Source organism: Micrasema longulum, unplaced genomic scaffold (assembly GCF_059751315.1).
Source record: "Micrasema longulum isolate JH-2025_06_02 unplaced genomic scaffold, ASM5975131v1 h1tg000678l, whole genome shotgun sequence".
Lineage (NCBI taxonomy): Eukaryota > Metazoa > Arthropoda > Insecta > Trichoptera > Brachycentridae > Micrasema > Micrasema longulum.
Window position 1 is genome coordinate 1,728,989 of NW_028277874.1, and position 18,514 is coordinate 1,747,502.

The 18,514-nt window shown below is 32.7% G+C and overlaps 3 protein-coding genes across 3 annotated transcripts in view; 1 reads left to right on the forward strand and 2 right to left on the reverse strand.

Moving 5' to 3' along the window:
* Positions 1-1,212: 1,212 nt before the first annotated feature.
* Pak3 (p21 (RAC1) activated kinase 3) lies at positions 1,213-6,829 on the reverse strand. Its single transcript, XM_088229496.1, has 2 exons — positions 5,955-6,829; positions 1,213-2,853 (listed from the first exon to the last, which is right to left on the reverse strand). The coding sequence occupies exons 1-2, from the start codon at positions 6,649-6,651 to the stop codon at positions 2,060-2,062; spliced, it is 1,491 nt and encodes a 496-aa protein (XP_088085622.1). The 5' UTR covers positions 6,652-6,829; the 3' UTR covers positions 1,213-2,059.
* Positions 6,830-8,000: 1,171 nt separating this feature from the next.
* Positions 8,001-18,514, forward strand: part of LOC148279721 (putative cytochrome P450 6a13) — a 30,841-nt gene continuing 20,327 nt past the window's right edge. The window contains exon 1 of the mRNA XM_088229499.1: positions 8,001-8,217. The gene's annotated coding sequence lies outside the window, so the exon portion shown is untranslated. The remainder of the gene's footprint in view (positions 8,218-18,514) is intronic.
* Positions 12,941-15,979, reverse strand: LOC148279722 (putative cytochrome P450 6a14). Its single transcript, XM_088229518.1, has 2 exons — positions 15,095-15,979; positions 12,941-13,182 (listed from the first exon to the last, which is right to left on the reverse strand). The coding sequence occupies exons 1-2, from the start codon at positions 15,942-15,944 to the stop codon at positions 12,941-12,943; spliced, it is 1,092 nt and encodes a 363-aa protein (XP_088085644.1). The 5' UTR covers positions 15,945-15,979.

An 18,514-nucleotide genomic window follows, 5' to 3' on the forward strand; every position in this document is an offset into this window, starting at 1 on the left:
TCTCCACCGTGGAGTGCCATCATAAAAAGATAAAAATGTTGCCTTGGATAAATTACCAATACAAAAATTTATCGAATGAGAAATGTACGTAAACATATTTCAAATATGTCAAACCCTATATACATACACAGTTTTTACACATACAAGGGCGAGTACATTGCCAAAAGCAATTCCATCCTACCGACCCAAACCGTTTTATTTGAAAAAATACACGGAGAATCGTTTAAATTTTATTAATAAGCTAGAGGACCCGACAGATGATGTCCTGCCCATGAGTTGGCTTGCCTGCTTTTAGATGGTTCAGCAAACGTTTTTCGATAAACTATATACTAAGCGACATTTGACATTGAGTTTGACATCTCAATCATTTAGTTTCGTCGTTATCGTGCGTTGAGTTGATTGTTTATTACAGATTGCAGCGCCATCGTCCAAGGACCCACTCACACACGCATAAAATTTCATCAAAATCGGTCCAGCCGTTTAGGAGTTCAGTGACATACACACGCACAGAAGAATTATATATATAAAGATATATATATATATATAATAATAATAAAACATAAGTTTGTTAGTGAAAATTCTTGATGAAAGTTCATTGAAATTACAATCCATTGTAATACATTTATTGATGTTTTAATACTTTACTTTTCAGACGTCCTAATTGACAGTATGATTCATCGGAATAGGATAATAGAGAACTTGAGCCACAAAAATATATTATGTATACTCATGAAAGCACTAACATTGTAATTTTTAATATCAAATAATTTGATATTTTGACCGGTTTCAGAACACGACTGCTCCTTTGTCAAGTTTTAAATAAACCATATGTTATAGCTACAAGTGAAATCAAAATATAATTTAAAAGCCAGTTAATTTCCTCATTAGCAATAATTTTAAAACTGATTTTACTGTAGAAATTAGAGAACTACGATTATATTATTAATAATGTCAATTCTCTTTGTGGCATAGCAATTTATACATATTGCCACTATCCATCATATTGTGTTCGGTTTCCGAATGAGTCAACTGCCTAAATATTTTTTAATATGTGATTTTTCAATGTAATATTTTATGCAATCCTAAACTGGTCCTGGAAAGTTTGGGACGCTTATCGTTTGATTAAATAATATTTATTCCAGTAAAAGTACTTATCTTGAAATAAATTTAAAAATGCTTTCTAGCCAGGCACTATGTAATTATTTGCAGACATTTTATTTTTTCCCATTTCGGTTGTTTCTTTTATGCATAGCACAAACGTAATATTAAATTTATTTTCTAATATTTGTCAATAACCTCGAAAATATTGGGAATAGCAACAAGAGTTGTAAAATCAGTTTTCATAAAATGTTTAATAAACTAATATGTTTATAGTGAAAATGACCCCATTTTCGTAATCAGCTTAATACAAAACTAATTCAAACGGTGCTACAAAAAAAATCAGCTCCATGGCTGCAGTCTTCAATACGCATAGCTCTTCAAAATATAATTATTCACTCCGAGCATGACTTAATCAAGTTACTGATTTGTGTTTAATATGTTTTATAAAAATTAGAGCATTTCATTGAATAATTATAAGATATAAAGAAAAACATCATCTGAAATTTAAAATTTATATTGTGTCATGCCAATAAAATTCTAGCTTCATTCTGAATTTCAATATCAGAAAGCGAATATTTACACCCCCACATATTTCAACCCCAATATAATTCGTATTGAATTAAATGCCTGAAATTGCTCCGCAATACTCAATGTTCATACAATTTCACACAAAATATGGCAGATTTATAATATATTACATAAATATTAATAAAACAGTCATAATTTTACGGACAAATTTTAAACTTATTGAATTTCAGCCTCAATTTGTAAGAAAATATATTTTACACAAAAAAGCGGGCGGAATACATGTAGACTCTTGTTACGTATGTATGAAAAACTGACATTAATCAGATTACTCTTATCAAACCGAGTACTTTTTCATGAAATACATGCACACGAAAGACTGTCAACATCGTCTATCTTTGATATTAAAATCATTTCATAAAAATACACTGGTTCATTCAAAATTTTTGTGTAATATTTTTTGGGCGGCTTTGATCAGCGGAGTAAGTGTACGTAGTTCCATGGCGTTCTTAAGGAAGGGATGTTGTAACAGCTCGGCGGCTGACGCCCTTAAAGCTACGTCCACTTGCAAGCAGCGATCGAGGAAGTCTTGTAAAGCAGGAGACAATCTGTCCCACTGTGTGACTCTGGGTCTCCCCACAGCGGCGATGAGATACAGAGCCCTGAGAGGAGTCTCTTTCATGTAAGGCGGTTCTCCGTCGATCATTTCAATAGCCATTATCCCTAGTGACCAAACGTCTACCTTCTTACCATACTGTTTTCTGGTCACTACTTCCGGAGCCATCCAATACGGAGTGCCGACCATCGTTTGTCGTTTTTCATCGCCTACGATGTTTGCGCAGAAACCGAAGTCTGTTACTTTGATGCTCCCGTCCATTCCCAGTAAGACGTTATCGGATTTGATGTCTCTGTGAATGGTTCCTTTGGAGTGAAGGAACTCTATGGCTAGCAGTGTTTCTCTGCAAACGGCGGCTATTTGTCCCTCCTTCATCACCACTTCTGTGACTACGTCAGTTAAGGAGCCACCATCGAGAAGCTCCATTATCACCCACAAGTGATCATAGCTCATGTAGGCGTCTAAGAAATTAACGAGGTTTTTATGCTGGAATTCTTTAAGAACGTTGATTTCATTAAGAATTAGTTCCTTTCTCGGTTGCTTAGCTAAATCTATATCCTTCACCGCCACTCGCGTACTTGTCTTCAAATCATTTGCGATGAACACCGTACCTGTAAGAAGAAAAATACGATAATCTAAAAAAGTCGGTATATCAATATTGATTATAATTTACACTCATACAGAAAAAAATTAAGATTTAATCAACGTTTTTCTGATAACTACTTGGGTTTATTTCTCAACACGAAAATATCTGATAAGGAGTTTTCAGAACCGTAGAATAAGATGATATGTGCTATGATATAAAAATTGATAGTAAAAATATCTGGTGAAGAATCGTGTATTAAGAATTTATGTATAAATATATAAATAATTGCGCAAAAGTGGATTAATTCATAATGACTAGTTATCACCTACGATATTTGGAAACAGAATAAACTTGACATAATGATATCCTTATCATAAGTTTTATATGAAAATTATAGCAAGTAAATATGTTTTTGTGATTGAAATATTTCCGGAATGGTCATTAAGGGGTATCCTGTTCAAAGCATATTACAGAAAAGTGCATTCAAAAATGGCTTTAAAAATTTTAAAACATTGACAAAGGTATTGTATTCGTGACAGTAAAGAGGATAAGCGGTGTCTGCGAATTTGGATTAAAACGATCTATGTGTAAACTGGCGTGTCTAATCGAGACTTATCATAATGCAAAGATGATTTTAATCAACTGAGGAAACAAATTGCACCCACGGGAGATAAACTGGTGATTTCATGATCAGGAAGGAAGTACTTAGTTCACAAAACACAAGGTCAATACTTCTCATTGTTCGTGAATTAGTGTTAATGTACCACACAAAATACACCACGCCAATGTGTTTAGTAAGTTCCAGTCATAACCACTCTAGTTCACGAAGTAGGGTTGCCAGACGTCCGGTTTTAGGCCGGACAGCTGGGTATTTTTTATGTCTAAAGACTGTTCTAGTAAGCACGCGTGGTGCTATACTGCCACCATACAGAGAAAGGCTATAACTACCATTTTGATAAAAATGAGTTGAGTATAGATCTGGAATCAGCAAGAAAAGATGAATATTGGCATATATCGTCGACGGCAATCCATCACCGTGAATGTAAAATCACTGCCTAAGTCATCCAGATATGCCATTTGGCGGTAAATATATTCAAACATTGCTAGCAAACATATTTAAAAAAAAACATTATACATAAAAGTAAAGTAAGATTTAAATGTTAAAATGGTGTAATGGTTAGCGTGTTCGCCTACCATGCGAGAGGTCTCGGGTTCGATTCCCGACGGGGTGTTTTTACACCAAAATATTTCATAGTCCCTGGACTACTACCTAAAGCGTAAGACTGATCATCTTACCTTCATGTAACAAAAATGATCAAGATATGCTGCGGTTGGTGTACCAACGCAGTGCCCTATGCACCATTAGACGCGGAAAGGGAATGATGATGATAAAATGTTAAAAAAAAAATTACCATAATTTTACGAACACATTTAAATAAAATAAAAAATTCTCTTCTGTTAAGTGGTCAATTTAACTTACGATGTGATGGGTTTCGTCGACAATATGTAATAAAGTCCTAATCATTTTTTTTTAAAAATAAAAATACCTTTAGATTTAGAAAAGGGCCTATTTAAATTGATTCCATATTTTTATTTTTACAAAAATTAAAAGATAAATCAACAATAAAAAAAATCGGAGTATTTCCCAAAAATATAACTATAAAAAATATTTTCTTGTAATAAAACATCCAAGTGTTGCAAAATAAATATCACTGTCCACAAAGCTACGACATGCTTAAATCTTCACTTTTTTTTAAAAGGCTAATAATTGGCCTTTTAAAAAAAATTTCCCCAGAATTTACTTCGAAGTAGTCGAGGCCTTTCTTCGTACGACAGCAGTATAGAAGAATGCATAAAATATCATGGGTAGACAGAGTTCGTAACGAAGCAGTATTAATATGCATGAAAAAAGAAAGAGAAATAGTAAATACAAATAAGAAAAGAAAATTAGAGTACTTTGGACATTTAATGTGGGGGGAGACCTAGGAATCAACCCATATCATGTTGTAAGGAAAAGTTGAAGGAAAACGCAGTGTAGGAAGACGACGAATCTCCTGTTTTAAAAATTTAAGTGAGTGGTTCCACCGTAGCCCATATCCTAATTTAGAGCGGCTGAGGACGAATTGCCATGATGATATCCAACCTCCACCGTAGAGTGGCACCATAAGAAGAAGAAAGAGTGTCTCATTATTGAAAATAGGTGCAATAACTGGTACTTGGGCTGATAAAAGATTAAATAAACTATTCCAGTATCTAATGCTATTCTGAAAAAGAATCTTTAACATCACCGAAATATAAAAATATATAAAACAAATTTGATTTTAAAAGTTGATTTTTATAATTGCTAGGCAACACTAGGCAACCCTATCTAGAACCAACTAGAAGAATAGCAATGAGATATAATTAAGGTCATAAAGTATAAAATGCTAGGAGCAAAATACACTGTTTTAAGAAATCACTTAAATGGCGTGTAGTGTAGATTTTTTTACAAAAAATAAACAATAATAATTCGATATCAATATTATCACCATGATTTTTCTTTCCGTAACCAGTAATGCATGTCAATGCAAATCTGAACTTTTTTGGTGTAAGTCTTTCTAGATTTAAACACTAAGATAGACCAGATCTTGTCTGAGGTAGTAATTATTATTTAATTTTTGTCCTAGCTTTAATTATCTTGAGTTGTATTTTATTTCAATTGTACCTGTATATTTTACAAAGAAATGTATTTACCATTGTTAAATGGACTTATTGGGTCCGTAAATAAATGAGTAATTTTTGTAATAAGTACTACTTAAACATTTAGTTATTAGTATAAGTTGTTTTCATTCCAAAATGAAAGTATCCCGCATAGATACATATAATGATTTATGTGGCTCGCCTTCTAGCACTGCCATATATTTTTTAGTTTAGTTAAGTGTTTAAAATATGAGTATTCATTCCACAATTATTGCAAAACATGATTAGATAAAAACATGGTGACTATTTAATGTACTAAGTATATAAAGCTATAACTTATTGGTTTAACATCAAACAAAATTTTGATTTGTAACGTTTAAAGTCACACAAATTCAATAACAGATAGTCCATTGATGCAACTGAATTTAAAATGGTATTCTTTATTACCTGAAGCACCAGCGCCGAGATCTTTAACTCTCTCGAATCTCGTATGAGGATCATCTTTATTGCAAATACTTCTCAATTCACTATAAATTTCTGTGTCACTTAAAGAGGCGTTGTAAATCTCTTTCTTCCTAAGTATTGGACTTTCTTCCGGATCGACTCCTATAATAGTTAAATCCTCTACAACAGCGCACAATTCCGCCTGAATGGTCGGTTTGGCACTTTTCTTTTGAGGTAAGGCGGGTAATGTTTGTCTGGAAGTGAGATCGGGTAAGGAAGGCACAATATTGTCTTCTTCGCTACTTTGGCCGAGAGATATGTCAGAATCTTGGCTTTTATGAGCGTTTTTCTTATCTAATAGTTTATCGATCTCTAAAGACTCTTCGGTGATGACATCTTCGGTAACAAAGGGCTTGAAAGGTTCTATTGGCTCTTTCTTCTTAATTGAATAATTGTAGAATTTGACAGCTTGATAGGCCGCATTCGGATTTTCATCTTGTTCGGCCTGTGTAATCTGCGTGTTCATAAGCCTTATCCAGGAGCTTGGCAAACCTTCCAGGTTACCGGTAATCTGGTTCTTGCTGACATGGAGGTGCTGCTGAACATTTGTGGGCAGTCCTATCTCCGTAACGCGCTCATCTTTGTGCGATTTCTTGGAGAACAGCTTGCTGATACTGTGAGTAATACCGTTCAAACTCATTTTGAGGCGATTGTTTACGCGCACATAACTAATATTTACCGAAAAATTATATACATAATGCACGTGTTTTATCCTTAATACGAATTTAGTATCACTGAAGTGTTTATCAATAAGGAGTGGTCACAAAATTCGACCAGCCGTTGGGCTGTCAGTCAACTAGTTGAAGTTTTTCTCCGATAAAAGTTATTGGGCAGATTGCTGCATGATCTGTCGATGATATTAGTTATTATAAAATGTTATAGATGGCATTAAAAATATTAAAAAATTGGTCCAGGGTTGTGTTACGATTTGTATTTTCGGCTTCTATTTGTATGAAAAGTCTAATGAGTTTGAAAGCAACATATTTATATAAATTAGGTAGATTTTATTCCAAAAGTTTGGTAGAAAAATTGGGCTAAAAGTAATCGTTAATAATTTGAATGAATGCCCTCTTTTGGCTAGAGTTATAAGTAGGGTGTGCATAACAGATGTCGTGAAAATATTATTATTACGATAATATTGTCAAGAGTCATGAGTCATTCAATGCTCTTTTAAAATTCATGGAAAGCTGGGTCTTGTAACTTTTAATGCGTCAGCTTGGGATGATTGTACCAATTTACAAGTAATGGAGAAAATAATTTATTTACGTGACTCGTCATGGTGTTTTCATACTCGTATGGTATTCAAAAAGAATAACTTTTGTTAAATGTTATTAAATACTATTTGTATATATCCACTTACCGACTTTACTATGTCTACCGGTTTCGAGACGTACCCGTCTCTTTGTCGTAGAAATGTATTGCTCTTTTTTATGTATTATATCTCATATTTCTATGTAGGTACTTGCTATTTATCAAATGTAATATTATTTTCAAAAATTATCACACTAATTGATCCAATAGAAGATTATGTTGTATTACACTAATTATACCAGTTAAATATCTATAAGTGCATTTTAAATACAAAAACTTTTTTCAGAACTTGTTTGTTCGATTGTTTAGTGCTTTAAAAAAATACTGTTTATTATTTTATTATGTTGATTATAATATTTATTTTCAATTTTATTTATTTATTCATATGCATGTACATTACAAAATGGAATACCTTAATTCATACAAATAGAAATAATTAGGTATATATAAAAAAACCACATTAGTAAACATAATATCCAAAGAATAACATGTTAAAAAAGTAAGAGAATCTTGTAACGAAAAACTCCCTCAGAGACGTGAAAAATGAAAAAAATAAATTAATTAACTATTATAATATATCCACTTTATTTTTTAGGTTCATATCGATCGATGAATAAGTACCTACCGTAATTTCACACAACTACCGTAATATGGGGTGAAATGAACATGCTGGGGTGAAGTGAGCCACAGAAGCATCAGTAGACCACTTCAGCTGTTACATTTGAAATACGGTCGCAATGATTCTTGTTCGTCTGTCTGCGGACAACTGACAGTGCAGTCAACTTGTAAACGCGTGTATATGTTTTTGTCTATGCACTTCATAAAGTTATTTATTATTCGTTCTGACGCCTAAAACTCTGGAAAAGAACGTTGACCATATAAAACTACTAAACAGGTAAATCCTATTATGTTGTGACCAGTATTATTGGCTTAACGTGTTCGCAATGCTCATGTTACTGCGTGGCTATATGGAAAACCAAATGTGTTTGACGTCTGTCAAAATATTTGAAATTATATAAAAATGCAACTTTCGGGTGGTGAAGTGGGCCACTTTTCAGTATCATTGTGGGGTGAAGTGGGCCACCCTAAAACCATGCCTAGAGTATACAAGAAGAGGGTCGATGGGCCCCATTATGCAGAGTATTCGAATAAGAAACTAGATAAGGCATTGGCTGAGATGAAATGCGATGTTTCAGCCAGAAATGTTTCGGAAAAGTACAAAATGACAAGAACCACTTTGCAGAGAAGATCAAAAGGACTTCCACACAAAAATGTCATGTTTTTAAGAAAAATAGTTGGTGTAAAATTGACGTACTTAGCATATCCTAATATTGATGATGTTGGCGGAGATAAAATACTTTGTAAGTTGAAGACACCAAAGTCATTGCAATAAAATAAACATATTCTGTATTAAATAATTTATGCGTTTTGTGTGAAAATTATGGTTTTAAAAAAATTAACCAGGAGTTCCAAATATTTTTATAAGTATGATGCTGTTGTAAAGAATTTTTTTAAGGTTTATTTAATTGAAGTGGACAGGTTAGAATAACGAATGAACCACTTCACCCCAATCCTGGGGTGAAGGGGGCCACATAAAAAAAAACTTTTTTCGGTCATTACCTTTCAATGTTGCATTATCGGTAGTTTATTAACAATTCAATGTAATACCTGTATTAAAATAAGTGAATAAATTGGATTAAAACTTACAGAGTTACGAGGGGAAAATATCGTAAATTCGGTCCACTTCACCCCATACCGTAAGCGGTATGGTCCAAAAGTACGCTACTTTTTGTAAATTTTACAGCGTTTAAAATAAAGCTATTTAAAATATTATTTTTTGCTGATATTACATGCCGAAAGTAGAAAGACGAGGAATTGGAAAATATTCATTCTTAATTTTTAAACTTTGGACCATAGTTGTGAATCACACAACTATAGTCCATATTATATATCCCTGAATAAATCCATATAGAACAGCAGTTGGCGGATTGTTTTGCTCCTATGAATTAATTTTTTTATATAAATTGATTGCAACAGAGAGGGAAAACATTGTTGAGAAGGGAATATGGAATACATTTAAATATGAATTACTAACCTTGTTTCCCCAACGCGACGAATAGTCTGTTAGAGTAGTCAATAATTCTTAATTAATACATAGATATGATGAAATTCACAATAATTCAGAGTGTTTATTTTATTTCATTTATTTATTTATTCATTTTTTCCATCATAAACAATGATTAAAAATAAAAGTAACGTGACCTCACTGGTGTTACCCGTGCCGAGGACACTTAAAAATATACTTTTTTTAATATTTTTACATGTGAGAATATTTAATTTTTTGTTATTTTAAATCCATTCACACTGTAAGAAATGAATACTATTTAAATTTTATGTAATCTACATCGAAATTCAATCTTAATTAAAGCAAATGTATTATTTTCTATAATCTCAGATAAAACATTCTCAAACAAATCACTAATTGACTAATTTTTGAGTTTACTGTATGTGTTCTCGAGCTTATATATTTGTAAATGATTTCTGTTAGTGCTTTTCTGCTTTAACCTACTTATGCATAGTTAAATATCCTCTTTTGAATACAAAATAAAATCTTCTTTGTCTGGTCACTTTCATGAGTTGCCAGATCTTGCCATACATTTGATATAAGTCCCATTGTCCTTTATTTTCGTAACCTGCCCAGGCTAATATTCTCGTTTGTAAATATGCACCACAAATTCCTCACTTGCGGGGATTCTAACCATCATTCGATGCTCCCTTCAATGTCTGAAAAGTTCAATGAAGATTCTGAAGCAAAGAAATGTCCATCGCTTTTGTTATCCTTGCTAGAATTCAAAGTTCAAAGTACCTAAATAATTAGACCATAGTTGAACTTGAAGCGTATTTTTTTTATTTTAAAGTTTTTAAGTGAAAGTATTTAATAAATGTACGAAAACCATTGAGATAGAATATAAAGAGATGACACTCCATACAAATCCAAGCTAAAAAGTCGTCCCCAAAGGAAAGTGAATGCCTAGCAAAGGGAGCAAGTGTTGTCACGTCATATCACGTCGACTTTGGCAAGCAAAACACGTAGTAAGTTCTATTCAGTATGTCGCTCCCTTCCGCATACGCCTCACTGTGTAAGTTTACATTTACTCACATTTAATGTGTAAGTAGCGAATTTACATGTAATATTATTTAAGAATTCGATTATTTTACCGTCTGTCAGGTTGATAAATAAAACAAGGCGGACATTTTGTTAGTATAATTTTTTACCTGGCTTTCTATTAATAAGCCTAAATATAATATAGAACTGCAATCATTTTACTTAATACCCAAATTATTATTTTATGTTTTTTTTTACGTTTGCCTACTAAAAGTACCTACTTGGGGGCATTTGGTAATTTCTGGACACAGTGCGATGTATGAAAACTTGACTCCTGGGCTGGTATTCCAAACGCTCTCGTGGCCGTATTATCTCGTGTGTTTACATACAAAACACACGAGAAAATCTGTTTTCTCGCGCCACGAGAGTGGTTCAGAATAGCACCCCTGGTATATTATAATTCTGTGGTTCGTATCTTGTTGACGTTTTAAATTTCGATCTAAAAATACCTATAGGTACCAGCGTCAAATTCTTGAGTTTACAACCATGGCAGTGTTATCAAATCAAAAGGTATTTATTACTATAAATAAAAATACAACGTTGATTCATTTTCGTTTATTAAATTTTAAAATAATGTCTTCTTTGCAGTGTAAAGATATTCCTTCTGTAACAAAAGTCAACGGGAGGTCGGACTTCTCTGTAGGTTCTACGCTGTAATTACGAAATATTGTAACTAGGGTCAACGTCATCATTATAAATGCAAACTTTCGTCCTGAAAGTACAAGCCCAAAATAATGACTCATTAATTCAAACTTATATGCACTTTGGCGAACTTATTGCTAAAAACAGTGTCTACAAGCCAACCAGAAAACGGAATGGTCTAAATTCGAAATGAAATACATGTAAAAATAGTAAACAAAATAATCACACAAAGACATGGCCTGATCATTTCACAAAAGTCAACAGATAGAAGAGTTGAGAAAATGTGGATGTTCAAACATAGGCACAACGGTGAATGTTACACAGTGTGTAAAGTGGCCATGTAAACCAGCCAATGACTGGTCATAAGCCCTGTAAATGCCTAGACTCCCATATTCCCTTCTCAAAAATGTTTTCCTTCTCTGTTACAACAAAAAAAACTATAAATTAAAATTTTAAAAGATAAAAACTTTCTTAAAAATTTAAAATAAATTACAAAAAAATCAACTTGTCAAGACAAAAAAAAACAATATTTTTTATGATTTCTGACATAAAAAAGATTATTATTAAAAAATCAACCAATTATAGTGTTGTGAGAATCTATCCAAGTCAGGACGACTCACCGACGACAACTAGTGACGTCACGGGCGGAGTAGTTTCAAAATTACGTAGCGATGACAATACGACACCCAACAATAAAAAATAATATTTATCATCAATCACAAATAATTATCGACGTGCTAATAACAATTTCTCACCATGTTTGTTTATCGTATTCGCGATTACAATGAAACATCCGTGAACACCTGATATTAAATGTCTAAATATTTACGTTTTGCGACGTATAATCCTGCTGCGCAATCACAAATTTAAATTTTACCGGTGTAAATATGAAAAATATTCCACAACTGCTATTTTTATTTATTTATTTATTATTTATCATGCTATTTATTGCATTTAGCCGGCGGTTGGCGATCCAAATATCAATAAAAGCAGTCGCCACAGTAATTGTAATTTTATTTACACTTTTTTGTATTAGATACTCCTTACTATTTTGCAAATGCAATATATTGTATTATTTTTTATAGTAAACGCCGATTTTTTGCCAGTGAGCTGTATTTGTTTACTAGGAAAACAAAAAACAAACCGGCACAAGCGTTGACTTAGAGATTACACACGCGTTAATAACTGCGATAACTTAAGCATGTTTATTATTGTTTACTGTGATTGCTCAAATGCTTAGCATGTTTTTAAGCACGTAGATAGTCATTTGTGATTGAGCTACAGGTACCGTTCCAGGGACTATGAAATATTCTAGTGTAAAAACACATTTTCAAATAAATATTTCATATTAATCTTGTCGGGAATTAAATCCTAGTGTAAACTGTACGACCAGGTTTGCCAACTGAAAAAAGCGTTTCAGTATTGGCAACCGCATAATGTTTATTCAAGTACTTCGCTCTTCGCTGCATCATAAAAGAAGCCTCGTCCTCGGGGGACCACTGGTTAAACCTGAGGATCTTAAAGAGCTCGCCCCCTACCTAATAGCCCGATACTTTACGGATCTGGGCTCGGAGGGGGAGATATATCAAAATGAGTGCTCTCGCCTTCCACACAGTAGTCAGGCTCTTTAAAGACCCGGGCTTGGAGGGCAAGATAATAAACAAAATAGATCTTCGCAGGTCGCAGTGATGTTAGAAGCCTGTACAGCAGTGACACCCCCCATTAAAAATATAATTTTTATCGAATAGTGAACCTTCTAGGTTTAAGCACGAATAAAAATCTTTTAATTTTTGATCTGAGGTTGAATAACTCAAAGGAACAGTATACCGTGTACGACTTTGGCGGCGTAAGTGAATTGATTCAACTTTTCATAAGTGATATCTTCATCCTTCTCAACCACCGTGTCTATTTCTTCCTTCAGTCTGTCTTGCACATCAGGGTTGAGAGCAAGTTCACGAAGAAGGTAACTTAAAGTAATAGAAGGACCATTGAACCCAGCTACCATTAATATAAATCCATGGGCTGATATTCTTGACATTGAGAAGAGTTCCCCTAAAAATATAACAATAATGCATAGTGTTATTTTGTTTTATTTACTTAGAATACAAATATTTGTTCAGGTTAAATGTTTAAACTTAGAGACTATGAAATTTAAATAAATGTTTATTTTATTATTTATTTTATTTACTTCTATTATTAACATAGTCTAATATATATTTATAACACAATATTTACATCTATACTTTACTTATTCTAACATTATTTATCACTATTATACACTATTATACACTTAATATCCAAATTTATAATATTCACTGTTTCATATGTACATTTTCATGAATTATATTCACTATTTACACTATGTATTGCCTAATATTTTTCACATATATACTTTTTACATTTAATTTTAAATATATTTACATTTATTTCATTTTGGGCCAAATTCACTTCATAACAATTCATATAATCACTTTGTAAAACGCCCTTGAGGTATTATATTACGAAAATGGCGCTATATAAGTTATCCATAATAATAACTGTAGCTCAATCACAAATAACTATCGACGTGCTAATAAGCGACGTGATTGTAAATTTTAAATCTGACAGAGTGATGTTTGTGTAATCTATATTTGTAAATTTTGTATTGTACACTGAAAAAAAAAAGCATTTTTAACATACGATGTTTTACTTATTGGTACATGCGCCCTTGAGGTGATTTTCACAAAAACGGCGCTATTTAAATTATCCAAATATAAATAAATAAATGAAACAGGTGGTACCGTCTACAAATCCTGGCTGGCACATGTATTGTTATTAAACCAAGCAGCTCTTTACAGTCAACCATTCCTGTCATAATTCTGTAAAGCATTAGTTGGTCCGCACACACTCCGCGGTATTGTAGAGAAATGATTACATGGAAGGTAGAGGCAGTGAGAATAGATACATAAGAAATACCGGTTTTGAATTTAAGGTACTTTATAAATTTGTTTTGAATATTTTCGATTCTACTTATATATATTCATCATTTATCATTTGTTAAAGTCGAAAACATTCTAACTGTTGTGTAGATTTGATTATTCACTCTTTTTACAAAATTGCTATCATCTAAGTTTCACTTTTCTATGGCTGGCTGCTTTCTGCATAACTACGTTCAATTGCCTGTACGTCATGCCCTTTTGCATTGCTTCACATTTGCTTAACGTATACAAGGAAAACAAACTATGCCCCACTATTGCCAGATAAGCTCCGGAACCTATGTTGAATGGAACACAAGTCAGGTGTTTTATGCGGTGTCTAGTGTATCTCCATTTTGCCTATCTTTTCTAAAGTTATTGAACGAATAGCTTACAAACAAATTAACTGTTATCTGGCACTCCATAATCAACTTGATCCTCTGCAATCTGGTTTTCGGGCTGGACACAGCACTACTACTACATTCTCCCCACACAGTCCATTTCAACAGCATCAGTTCACACGAGAGGTAGTATTATACATGATAAATATAGTGCAGGCAATTGGTAAAATAAACCAAAGTAGGGAACAAAATACCGAACACTCTTCTAGTGGAACGTAAGGCCGGTTGACAACTGTCAACAGGCCGGCTTCTCTTGGAGAGTTTTAAGTGGTTTCCTCTCCACACGAGCCAATGCTGAGAAGTACCTGATCGGCCCATATTAAAATATCCTTCCTGATTCAGCAGCATTCAACAGTTTTACTAAAATAATGTAATACAATAGCAGAAAAATCCTCTTTTTGAAATATAAACCTTGTATATTATAAGCAAGGTAAAAAAGAATGCAACTCCCATATAAAAAAAAACAGCATCAGTTCAATATTTGGCTTCAATTTATGAATCAATATCGTAAAAACTCCATTACCCACCGATAGACTAGCTTCATCTAACAATCAAGAAATGTTACAAAAAAGTTATCGGAATTGCAGAAAAATATAAAAATCTATTTACCTTTAGTGTACTTTTGTTCGTTTTTCATTTCAATTAGCCTCTGAAATACGTCATTTCTGAAAATATCATTCTTCTCCCGGTATTCCATCATTTCTGGAATAGCTTTTAAAAACAAATTGGTAACGTCAGCGTGGTTCGTACTTAGAAACAGCATGTTAGCCAATTTCGGAAAAGTGAATGTTACCATTTCCATTAAACTAACAAAATGACTTTTTCTCAGACCTCTTCTGCAGATTCTTCTGAATTCAGTGTCAACGAATTTGAACGCGTTTATCTCAAAGCCGAATAAACCTTTTACAACCATTTCCATAAAGACCCTCGACATAAGGTCTTTAGCGTCCACGAGGTTTGATGATTTCAAATGTATGTCAACAAATTCCACCATATCGTTTTGATTTTCAACCAGCATTTTGGTCATTCGTTTTAGTTTTAGCAATGAGAATGCCGGAGACAATTTTAGTCTGACTTCTTTCCACTCGTCTCCTTTTAAATTGAAGAAGCTTCTTCCGATGGGATCCGAGTATTCATTAGCTATGATGCCGTGGCCTTGGAAGTGTTCGAAATCTTTTATCATTATCCTTTTTACTAGGTCCAAATCATTTAAAACTATCACTGGTTGATAAAGAAAGTATAGTCCGATCATTGGGTGCTGTTTTCTAGTTTTGTGATACCAGGTTGCCATAAACTCGCCTCCGTTTATTTGATAGGTGATGGAGTCCAAAGCATGGCCGAATGGAAAAATTGTTGGAGGACTATAAATACCTCTTTTTTTCCAATATTGATACGCCTGGAAGAACCAAGCGTAGATCAATACCCACGACAGCGCGATCAATATTAAAGTTACTGGCATTTCAATACATTACCGGGAAAATCGTGTCAACACTAATAAATCGTACGTTGGACTGAATTAAATTAAACCGCTTAGCAAGATGTTAACAAAACAATATCTCTGACGCACAAAGTAGGAAGATGTCACTCGACTCAGATCGAAGATGTTAGATAAGTACAAAGATACACAATTACTTATCAAATAAAAAAGAACCTTCATTTGAGTAGGACATATCGATACCCTAGTTCCATAGGGAAATAACTCAAAATATCGCACAATGTAAAGGTATTTTAAAACCCTGTCACTCAATATTAGACCCAACATGTACGAAATTAATCAACCCATCATACCTACGTATCAGCGGCATGCGGTGAGGTTTTCGATTGGGGAATTTGGTAAAATGTACACAGCTGTAATATTTGCCTACTACTAACACAGTAATTCAAATAGAAAATTAACTAAAAAGCAATTTAAAGCGGTTAAACATCAACTTTTCTAATCACGCTGAAAGTATGCAGTACCATGTAATAAACTCTCTTAAAAATCGAAGAATAATGTTGGACCAGTTATTTTTATTCAAATTAATAAATAATAAAATTGATTCTCCAAATCTACTTGAAAGACTTCCATTCCGTGTGCCATCTAGACCAACAAGACAAAATCTTCTGTTTTACACTGAAAACACAACAAACTATTTTAAACAATCTACAATACCTAGAATATGCGAACAATATAACAATATATTTACCTAGGCTGATATTTTTTATGACAATGTATGTAAATTTAGGAAAAAAAATATTGAAATTTTGAGAGAAGCAGACATTTAACTTTATTATTATTACTATACACATATTTTTTCATTTAGTTTCTTTTACATTTATTATATTGAACATAATTAAAATTATTATATTAAGTGCAAACAATTTTTTTGGTGTGTGCATGAGTTTCTTACACTAATATACAAAGAAATTGGCAATATATGTGTGATACTGTTTGTTTACCTAATAAAATAAATAAATAAAAGAGATATATTTAATAGGTTAATATTATACCATCGTGTTACAATATATGAAATATAAACATGGATTAGTTTGTTAGAACTGTTTCCATAGTCCAACTGAAGATCTTAATTTGCGCATGCGCGGGTTTGTAAATTCAGTACTGGGCGACCGCCTTACCGGACTAACTTACTAACAGACTTATGCAATTCCTTATTTCAGAATTAGACGGAGCACAGTGAATTTAACTTCAGTTAGCACATGACTGCGCAGGCAAAAAGTCGCGTGTGAGATTGTCGCAAATTTATAGAAGTTATTAATGAATGAACATCTCTGATCGCTACGATTAACAAAAAACTAATTTAAAAAATAATTGTAATTACTAAAAAAATATACGAATTAATTGTTAAGAATTCAAAATTTTAGGGAAACATTTAGGGACCGCGCATGCTACGTATTGGTTTATGACACTTTAATATAAAAACTTTCTCCTTCTCCAACTTATTTCTACCCAAACTTGTACATTTAAGTCAAGATTGAAATGTCACTATCTTAATATTTAAATTGTTTCTTTATCCTTCTTCTTTACTTACCATCCCCCCTCCTCTCTTCATAGTACAGTGTTAATTTTTATATATATGTTTTATTTTGTTAATCTTTGTTTTTAATTTTTGTATAAAATTGTAAGATTCAATATGCCCTTCTTTATATGTGTAAATCCTCTATGCGTGTGATGTCACCGAACTCCTCCCAAACGGCTTAACCGATTTACGTGTAGTTTTCAGATAAATATAGATCTTTGCGCTGTGCGTGTTCGTAGATATTAAAATCGCCAATCTAATGTGTAAAAAAGAAGTTAGGAGCATAAATGTTTTATTCATCGATCTACCAGGGTTGCATTCGAGGAGAGTGCATTTACAAAAAAAACGGAAAGATGTGTTTTTTTTGTGTATAAAAAAAGTTTGTTTTTGAATGTTTATAAACGACATTTGCTTTTTTTGGATTCCAATTAGATTCTTTTCTTAAATTCCTTATAATTTCATCCCATTTATTTTTTTTAATGGATTTTTGGTAATACTAAAATAATATTAAATACAATACATGTTTAAAAATCGTATTCATACACAAGTACACCACTTTGTTGGTGAGAAGACCGAAGTTTGACGTTTGCAAAAAGAATGCCATGTTTGAAAAAATATTTATTTTATGTTTTGGAATTCAACCATAAACATGTACCAAGGTACCTACTGAAATTCAATATTAACAATTTTTAGTTTTGGAATTTAATCACAAACAAGTACCTAGGTACCTACTTATCAATTGAGACATTGAGAAATTTTGACAAGCACACCAATAAAAATTAAACTAGAAGAAAAAAAACGTAAACAAATAGGAAAAAATAAAAATCAGTTACGAGTCAAGGCTATAGTGGCTTTTAAAAAGAGTAAAATTAGAATGCCATTAAAAATTTAAAGCTGTTTGTAGACGAAAATACATTTTTTTCTGTTTCGAAATATATGATAATCTCCCACTGAAGACTGAAAATGAAATAATGTGCTTGGTATGCCAATCATGAGCCCATGAAAAATGTAG